The sequence below is a fragment of the Neofelis nebulosa genome, chromosome 5 (assembly GCF_028018385.1).
Source record: "Neofelis nebulosa isolate mNeoNeb1 chromosome 5, mNeoNeb1.pri, whole genome shotgun sequence".
Taxonomy (NCBI): domain Eukaryota; kingdom Metazoa; phylum Chordata; class Mammalia; order Carnivora; family Felidae; genus Neofelis; species Neofelis nebulosa.
The window spans coordinates 157330304-157339804 of NC_080786.1; the positions used below are offsets into that span (position 1 = coordinate 157330304).

The 9501-nt window shown below is 62.8% G+C and overlaps 1 protein-coding gene across 2 annotated transcripts; it reads right to left on the reverse strand.

Moving 5' to 3' along the window:
* Window positions 1-103: 103 nt before the first annotated feature.
* On the reverse strand, window positions 104-5206 carry LOC131512941 (uncharacterized). 2 transcript variants are annotated; one of them, XR_009262395.1, is made up of 3 exons: window positions 3402-5206; window positions 2440-2776; window positions 370-498 (listed from the first exon to the last, which is right to left on the reverse strand). XR_009262395.1 is itself a non-coding variant. In XM_058732177.1 (2 exons), exons 1-2 carry the CDS (start codon window positions 2993-2995, stop codon window positions 104-106), a joined length of 951 nt encoding a protein of 316 aa, XP_058588160.1. In that variant the 5' UTR covers window positions 2996-5206. The 2 variants fall into 2 exon arrangements, 1 of the variants encoding a protein (XP_058588160.1); XM_058732177.1 differs by having other exon boundaries at window positions 104-498; window positions 2440-5206.
* Between the last annotated feature and the right edge of the window lie 4295 nt (window positions 5207-9501).

The window sequence follows — 9501 nt, forward strand, 5'->3', positions numbered from 1 at the left end:
CAGGGCTGCGGGGGCTGTGGCGAGCTCTTTGCGAGGGGCTTCAGGGGTCCCGGGTGTTGTGAAAATCGGAAAGCATTGTCCATCCAGGAGAGAAACAGAGCTTTTAGTGGGGGGAGGGGGACACTCTAGGTGTTTGTGTGCTCAGGGTTCGCCCACGTGTGAACAGGGGCTTTCTATAACAGACATCCCCAAAGAGACAGGCCCAGCTCCCCCAGGTGGCCGTGGGGCTCCAGTCGGGTCCTGAACCTGTGCTCCCTAAGTGCACATGTGACCTCAGGTCCTGAACCCCTGCTCCCTGAGTACCCGCGTGACCTCTGGGGCTGAACCCGTGCTCCCTGAGTGCACATGTGACCTCAGGTCCTGAACCTGTGCTCCCCGAGTGTATGTACGACCTCTGGGGAGCTGCTTCAGGAGCCACAGGTGTGTTGCTTTGGATGTCTGAGAGGCCGACAGGTCCCCATCTCTGATGACGGAGTAGACTTGGCAAAGGCTGGAGCTCTGGAGGAATTCAGACGCGCTCCATCATCCACTGGTGCCGCCGGTCCGTGCCGGTCTGTGCTGAGAGCACGTGCCCCTTGACCACCACCAGCACTGCCTGGGGCCCAGGGCGTCTCCTGTGCCGGGGGCAGCCTTTGGCCAGGAGGGCCTGGATCCTGGTTCCCGCTCAAGCAGATTCCGAAGACTGTCATGACCATAGAGGGGCAGTGAGAACACCTGCCCACGGGGCTCACGGGAGCTTGGGGTGAGTGTGGCTGTATGCATACGGTGGTATGTGTGCACCTGTGTGTATATGCAGGTATGTGCAGTTGTGTGTATATGTTGCTGTGTGTGCACGTGGGCTGGTATGTGTGCTCAGAGGCATACGTATAGGTGTGTGTGATCGCGCGTACATGTTGGTGCGTATGCATGTGTAGGTATGTGTGCTCATAGGTGCCTACGTAGGTATGTGTAATCATGTGTAGGTATGTGCATGAGTGTAGGTATGTGCACACGTGTAGGTGTGTGCAGGAGTGTAGTTATGTACGCGTGTGTATGCATGTATAGGCGTGTACGTGTGTGTAGGTGTGTACACGTGTGTAGGTGTGTACACGTGTGTAGGTGTGTGTGTGCATGTGGGTATGTGCGTGCGTGTAGGTGTGTATATGTGTGTAGGTATGTGGACATGTGTAGATATGTACACACGTGTAGGTGTGTGCGCGAGTGTAGTTACGTACGCTTGTGTATGTATGTGTGTGTGTGCGTGTGCTCACGTGTAGGTGTGTGTACGTTTGTAGGTGTGTGTGCACAAGTAGGTGTGTGTGCACATGTAGGTGTGTACACGTGTGTGTGCGCATGGGTAGGTATGTGTGTAGGTATGTGCGTCTGGGTGGGCGTGTGTGCACGTTTAGGTGTGTGCGCGTGTGGGTATTTGCGTGCGTAGGCGTGTGCGCACATGTAGGTGTGTGCACGTGTAGGTACGTGTGCTTGTACACACGGAGGTGTGTGTGGTAGCGTGTGGCATATGTTGGCACATACACGTGTGTGGGCACACGGGTGTGTCACATACGCGTGCAGGCCTGCGGGATGCGCGCGTGAATGTGCCTCTGGGATGGCATCAGGGAGGCGCCAGCCTGCAGGCGCTGCGTCAGCGGTGACTGTGTTTATTGAGTATCTTGCAGTGTGAGTTTCCTGTTCGGAAACCACCTCAGCCACAGAAAAACGACCCCCGAGCGGTCGGGTGGGGCCGCGGGCCAGTGGCCCGGCGCTGTGAGCCGTGTGGGGAGCAGCAAGGGAGAGGAACGGGCTGGGTGGGTGCCGCTTCTGACCACAGGGTGCACCGCCTGCTGCTCTGGCAACAGGGGGCCGGGTCTCCTGCCCCACCTCTGCCTTGCTGGGAAAAGCTTTGGGCGGCTCCGGGGACCCCCACCTCTCCAGCCGGAGGGGCGGAACCCAGGGGACCAGATGTGCCCAGCAGGAAGCCGGAAGGGTCCCGACTGCCGCGACCCCAAGGGGCTTGGGTGCTGCCCTGGAGCGTCTGCGATTTGTGGGGCGCAGGGGTCAGTGGCGCCCGGGGGTGGCCTGCCCGCCCTGTCCACAGGCCGCCGCAGAAGTGTCCTCAGGAGCTGCCGGCACCCTTCCCTCGGGCCGTTCTGAGGGCCAAGTGAGGTCACACCTGCGTGAGGCTTCGCAGACGAGACTGGCACATTCGCACCGAAACCCTGGCCAGGGAGGCTTTGGGGTTTGCCGTGAGGGACTGCAGAGGGTCTCCTCTCGGCCCTCAGGCCCAGCAGGCACACCCCTGGGTTCTACTCAGTGGTCAGCCTCAGGGCTCTGCTCACATTTGCCCCCCATTCCTTAGGCTTCCCAGAACCTTCTAGTTTTGGGGCCCCATCGATTAGGTCACCATGGGTCTCCAGGGCATGGCCCCACAGTCCAGGTACCATCCGTATTTTATCTCACCTGTCCCTGTGGACCCGGAACATCGCCGTGGTGCCACCACCGACCACACAGCAGACTCCCATAGTCGAGGCCACGAGTCCAAGGTCACGGATCGGGAGGCTGGCTTCCTCCTGAGGCCGCGAGGGAGAGTGTCCCGTGCTGTCTTAGCTGCTGGCGTTTGCTGACGGCTCGGCGGTTGCTCGGCCTGTAGAGGCCTCCGTCCATCGCTGCCCGAATCCTCAACGAGACGTGCTCCCCTGTGCCTGCGTGCACACCGCCGTGTTGTAGAGGGACGCCAGTCCGTGGAGCAGGCCCAGCCCAGTGACCTTGTTTCAACAGGCTCACATCTGCAGAGACCCTGATGCCAAATAGGGTCACATCCCCAGGTACTGGAGGTTAGAATATGCCAGCGTGAATCTGGGGAGGACACGTTCAGTCCTTTACGGTAGGCGCTAGGATGTCGTTTGTAAGCGAGGAACTGAGGTGCAAAGCGAGGGTCCCTCCAGAGGCCCCGCAGCCCCAAGGAGGGCCACTGGGGGGACCCCAGATGCTCTCTCTGCACCTCCCCCCCGACCATGGCTTCCAGGCCCTCCTGCGTCTTGTTGGTCGGGGCCTGTGGTAAGTCTGGTTCCCTGTGACTCTGGCTGAAGGTCACGCTGGCTGGGCTGCCCGAGAGGACGTCCGCCTCTCAACCTCATGGGTCTTGTCTCTGTGCAGCGTCTCCCAGGACCCCCTGAAGCTCCTCGAAGGCACAGGCCCAGCCCCACGCCTCTGCCTCTGAGAATGTGGGGCCGAGGGGCCGTCACAGTGCCCCTGACTGCTCTGATCTCTCTCTGTAACTTCCCCTCTGGAGGCCGCCCCCCGAGCTAGCCGTCGGCCCCTGGCCTCCCTCCTGGTCTGCGCGTGCGCCCCTGGATGTGGTCTTAGCTCTTGAGTCCAAAAGAAAAGGGCGTTCTGCAGGGAGTACGGCGAGAGAAAAATACCTGGAACCGTCTTTAGAGAACACAAACGTCAGTGTGTTTTCTGGATGTTCTCTTCAGCGTCTTCTGCCTCCTTTCCACGCTTCCCTGCACTTCCTGGTTTTGGCTGAGGTCAGATAGCAGAAGTACTGAAATATTTCTCCTTAAGTGTCTCATGGTACTTCTGGGCTGGCCCAAAACAGGAAGTTCTGTGGGACATGTCTCCAGAAGTCTCTGTGTCCACCAAGGACTCCGTGCACATGACCTGGGGTCCCACAGGAGCACTCAGACTCTCCACCAGGGAGGGACCCGTTCCTCCTGGCTCGGGAGGACACCATTAGCTTACTGGGGAGAAGACACGTTTTGGGGGAAACTAGGAACCTGTGTTCGTGTCCTCGGGCTTCTGAGCAGACACTTCTCCCAGCCCTGGACGCCTCTCTCTGGTAGAGGCTGTCCTGTCCCGTGTCCTCACCCGGCCGTGCCTCCGTGCATGTCTGTGTCATGTCCCCTCCTCACACGGGCACAGTCATGTGGGTTCGGGGCCACCCCAGTGACCTCACTTCAACTCGATCCCCTCTGTAAAGGCCTCGTCTCCACAGTCGTATTCGGCATGGATCTTAGGGGGACGTAACTCAGCCCATAAGACCATCTTTGTTGTTTTCTAAGTCAATGCGAGGTGGAAGGTGAGCTTGCTCTGGGGGCCACGGGAGGCGGCCGTCCGGGCCCCTCTGACAGCCTCCAGGGGCCTCGCCCTAGCCACCGCGGCACGGCCCAGGACGCAGGGCTGGGAAGGCGCTGGCGCTCCCCAGGCCAGACACCGTGCCCCCGGGGCCCCCAGCTGGCTGTCCGAGACTCCTTCTCCAGAGACAACCTGACCCGGGTGTCCAGGGATTCCCAGAGGAGGGACGTGCAGGTGGGGGTGGGTCGTGGGGCCCTGGAGGGTGAGTTAGCCTCAGGATTGCCCCCACCTCGTCCGTCAGTCCTGGCACACACGCTCCCTTTTGCCTCCCAGCCCAGACAAGAGCCGAAGCGCTGGCCACGGGAGCCTGAGTGCCCAGAGTGCCCCTCAGTGGGGTGGGGGCGGTGAGGGCCGAGGCCAGAAGGGCCGGAGGGGATGTGGAAGGGCTTCTGTGGGGATGCAGTCCCTCCAGCAGCCTGTGGGGGGAGGGGGGTGGCGCCCAGACTGGCTTCCCCACCTGCCCAGCTGCTCCCGCAGGGCAGGCAGGGTGGCGCTCGGGGCCTCGGCCAGAGCGGAGAGGGGCAGGTGGTGCGGGCGTCACAGCCCTCAGCTGCCTCTGGTGGAGGAAGTTGGTCTCCGGAGCCCTGTAGGGGATTTTGAGGGGGATTTCCAGCCAGGGCCCAGTTTTTATTGAAAGTGCTTAATGGGCCTGAAAGGTCTGTCCTTTATCAAATGAGTCACCTTGGAGGGGAGACAGCGGCCACAGCATCTTGGGGTCCCGAGCTGTGCCCTGGCTCGGTGGCCGGGCGGGTCCAGGCCAGGCTCTGGAGGGAGGGCCAAGGCAGGCCTCCTCAGCCCGGCCCTCCATCCGTCCCGGCGGGCGGGCGCCGTGTCCGCGGTGGTTACTTCTGTGTGTCACCTGCATTTCTGTGCATCTGTGAGGGTGTTTCCTGGCGAGCCTGGCATTTGATTCGGTGAGCTCTTGCCCGCTTCCCCCCGCACCCCCGCAAAGCCCGACACCAGGAAACCCAGGCCGACACCAGGACCGTGTGGAGCCTGCGGGACACCCCCCTGCTGGCCAAGTCCCCAGACATCAGATCTCAGCTGCCGTCCTGATGAGGGGCTTGGCCCGCGCTCCACTCCCCTGGGAGGCTCCCGGGAGGCTCCCGGGGCCAGGCTAGCTGTGAGGGCAGGCGGTGGGGGGCGCCGCCTCCCGCTGAGCTGGGCACCGGCCCCTGGGCGGTGCAGGTGCTGCCCACCGTCCCGGCGGACACAGGGATGGTCCCGCCCGACGTGGTTGTCCCCGGCCCCCGCTCAGGACGGCGGCGCGGGGAAGGAGAAGGAGAGGGAGGACCGTCCAGGGGGCCGCCTCCGAGAGCTGAGCCGGCCACGCGCCTCATACTCGGTTACGTCCCTGCCGTGGACGCGTCATAGCCAACTTGCCAAAACCGGAGGACGGAAAATCCAGCGTCTCCCCTGCCAGCCTGGAGCAGGCGCCGCCGTGCTTGTGTTTGTGGTGTCTGTGCGCACACGCGGCCGGCTCACAGACCTGGTGATTGTGCACCGTTTAGCACGTTGTAAGAACCCGAGCGTTACTGCCATTCCATCCTCCCTCCCTGCCTCCCTGCCTCCCTGCCTCCCAGCCTCCCTGCCTCCCTGCCTCCCTGCCTTCCCTTGGTCCTTCCTGCTGGCCCTGGGCATTTCCTCAAGGGGCATTTGCATAAGACTCCCTCCCCACCTTTTGTCCTAACTGACCTTGGGGATTGTTTGCAACTTTTCCTGATTAAAATGAAGTTGGGAAGGATGTTTTGGTCTCGGAGACTTTTTGCTCAGGGCACTTTCTCAGAAGTGGGGTCATAGAATCGGGGTGTCGGGTTGGGGATAGTTTCCAGCCCTGTGAGCTCTTTTTTCTTGGATGCTTCTGGGCCCCTGCTGTCCTGAGGGCCTGACTCCAGGGCCCATCCGCTGCGGGGCAGGGGGTGGAGTGGGGGGGTGCAGGAGGGTCCCCAGGGCCTTCCCTGTGGGCTTTTGTGGTGAGATGCCCTTCTCCTGGGAAGCCCCACTGCCAGGCCGCTGTGGCCGTGGCCGTGGCCGTGGCCGTGTCTCATTCCCTCTGTGCTCCCTCCGCCCTGGTGAGAGGCACCACTGGAGGCTCTGCTGCCTCTTAGTGGAGGGCTCCCCCCTCTTCGTAATAGTCTGAAAGGAGCCGGGCTCTGAACACGCCAACTCCGCCTTCTCTGGATGGCTGGGTGGCCGGCAGGTCTCGGAGCCCGGGGCGGGGGGTGCTGGGTCAGGCCTGGGGCTGAGCTGCGCTCTGCTTTAGCGGCTCACTCTGGTGCCGCCGCCGCACCTGTCCAGCTCGTCTTCCCGCTGACCTGAGGCAGGTGGGAGCCCGCACAGGCCCCCGGACGCTCAGCGCTGGGGCTCCCCGGGCCCCTCTGCACATGTAGGTGGCTGGCCCTCAGTGTCCCTTCTCCCCTGAGTTCGTCCTCCTGGAAACCAGCAAACCCAGGTGCCCACGAACGGCGGGAAGAGTCAGCTCCTCCCACCCGACCTGCGTGCCCCTCTGTCTCCCGCGCGCCCCTGCCCTGCACACACCCAGACCCCTCTGCTCGCCCTTTCTGGCAGGGACGGGCCCCACGCATTGCGTCCTCCTCACATTGTGGCCTGCTGAGGGGCCAGACAAATGTCCTCTGGCCAGATCTCAGCCAGGCTCCACGCTGGGCTCAGCCTGGGGCTTCCGGGTCTGCCCCTGCTGAGTCCCTCACCCCTGGTAGCCAAGCTGACCATGTCCCCTGCGCCCCTGCTCGGGGGTCTCTTCGGTGTCTCCAGCACCTCCTCCCCCACCCCAGGCCCTGCACAAGTGCACCCCATTTGCTCTCAGCAGGAGTTTGCCATGGGGGCAATCACCCTGCACTCATCTGGGCCCCCCACCCCATCCGCTGCCTCCCCAAGGTGGAAGAGGACCCCCACGCCGAGGTCCCAGCGGTTCCCCACCCGTGATCTTCACGCCAAACCTCCCGTCTGTCCCCGGGGTGTTGATCTCGGACCACACGCTGTCCTTGTCTGCGGGGAAGCAAGGACCTTCCCTGTAGCCTGAACATGTGCCCAGAAACCCTCCCACGTTCAACCCACTGGGAGTCGGACTCATAAAGGGGGCTCTCTGGGGGCCACGCTCCCTCCTTGACCTGCGACCTGCAGCGCATCCCCCAGTGTGGGGTTCCAGAATCTGGCATTCTAGCCTGAAGTCACCACCACGGAGGGGACGCTTGCTGTCCAGACAGAACACTCTGAACCCCAGCCCGTCCCTTCCTGGTGCTGGAGCCTCTGGCCCTGCTTGGCCCGGCTTTGCTGGAGGGGCCGCCAGGCTCCAGTTTCTTTGCACCCCACAGTGATGTGAGGAGAACCCAGAGGGAAGCCTCTGTGAGGGGCAGGTGCAGGTATGAGGGGTTTCAGACCCAGGGCCACACCAGGGCCACCTTTGCGATGTGATCGAGGAAGGACAGCCACGACTCACTGGGAGGCACCTGGGGCCCCTCCCAGGAACCCTGCCACCCCCCCACCCCTCCTGGCTGGGCCGCCTGGCTCGGCAGGGCCTCCGAACTTGTGGACAGTGGGACAGACCTACCAGTCCCCAGGTCTGCCTCTTGCAGCAACCCCCCTGCCCCCACCCCACACCCACACCCCCCACCCCGGTGGTGGCTGTGTGTTCCCACCAGGTCATCCTGGAGCCGTGCTCCCCACCGGCCTGGCCCCACTGACTCCCACGGGTCCGGGTCTGGGACAGGCTGTGAGGGATGGGGCACAGGCCACAGGGGGACCGGGAGGCTGCCCTGGAGAGAAGTAGAAACAAACCCCGCAAACGCCCCGGAACCGGGGTGGCTGACTGCGTGTCCCAGGCCAGGGCTGGCCCCTCTCAGACCCGAAAGTCCGAGGCCACGGTCTCAGGAAACGTTCAGGAAGTGCTCAGGGCTGGTGGGCGGCAGGGCCTGAATTTCAGGATGACTGAGCTGGCAGCACTCGGAGCGGAAGTCCGCCCCCACCCCCCAGCCCCAGCGGTTCCCCTTTCACCCGACCCCCCCCCCCCAGAGGCACCTTCATGTGGTCACACAGCAGGGGTGACGGGCCCGGGTTTCTGGACCCTGAGTGCTAGGAGCTGTGGTTCAGAACACTGAAAGCTTTCTCAGTTTTGTTCTGAAGACGCTCTCTCGAACCGATATTTATCGCCTTCTTAAAATTGTGGTGAACTGCGCAAAAAGTAAAATTGATCATTTTGACCACCTTACGTGCACCGATCGGTGGCAGTCAGTCCTCTCACACTGTGCGACACACTGGCCCCCGCCCTCCCTCCCCCGCGCCCTCCGTCCACCTTGTCCCTAGGGCCGGACGCCCGCGGGGACCTCATGCGGGTGCAGCGCACGGTCTTTGGCCTTTGGTGACCGGCTCGTGCCACTCGCTGTTGCGGCAGGTGTCGGGACTTCTTCCTTTTTAAGGCTGATATTTCATCACGTGGACGGCCACGGGCTGCCCCTGCCTCCTGGCTGCCGTGACGCCACTGAGAATGCGGGTGCACAGCCATCTGGGAGATCCTGCTTTCACTTCTTTTGGATAAATACCCAGCGGTGGGCATTTTCGACCCAGTAGTGGAATTTCTGGGTGACGCGGCAGTTCTGTTTTCAGCGTTTTGAGGAACCGCCGTCCTGTCCCCACGGCGGCTGCACCCCTTGCGTTCCCATCGGCCGCGTCCAGGCTTCCGAGGTCTCCACGTCCTCGCCAACCCCTGTAGTGTTGTGGGTTTGTGGGCGTGTGCGGTGAAAACCGTGAAGCACACGGAGGACCGGGGGAGCGCACCCCCTGCCCGCCCCCCGGGGGCCCCGTGAACATCTTCCCTCGGCCTCACTCCCTGTTGACCTACACGTTGTTTTTGATGTTGTTTTGAAAGCCACAGACATTTGAGGCTAACTACCGGCAGACTCCTCCTGGGATGAGGAGAACGTCCTCACGGTCTCCCTGCCCTGGAACTTTCCATAGTAGTTCCCATGGGGCTGTCTCTGCTGCCCCCCCCAATGCCTCCCCGCTCCACGCTGGCTCCCACCAGCCTCTCTCAGCCTAGACTCAGTTCCCGATGACATTTCACTTTGCTGCGGACAGTGACCCGCACTCTGGGTCTAACTGCCCCTCCGGGGTCTCTGACTCGCCTGCCGTCCCCTCCCTGGCTTCCTGTCACCTGGAGGGTGGGTCCAGAGCAGCCCTTCTTGGCTCTAACTCCGCCCTCAGGAGGTACTTGTGGCACCCAGAGATGGCTGTGGCCTCACGTTGGAGCAGGGTACTGCCCAGCACTTCAGGGCGCAAGGCACCCGCGGCACTGCGGACAAGAACCCTGGTGTAGAGGCTCGCTGAGCTCCTGGCCGCACGTCTCAGGCCCTGTGGCTGCCGCAGGCGCTT

Coding starts and splice junctions, on each gene's coding strand:
- LOC131512941 (XM_058732177.1), bottom strand. CDS start 2,995: ATGGTCGGGGGGGAGGTGCAGAGAGAGCATCTGGGGTCCCCCCAGTGG. Junction 499..2,439: donor TTCCGGGTCCACAGGGACAG/GTGAGATAAAAT, acceptor GAATTCCTCCAG/AGCTCCAGCCTTTGCCAAGT.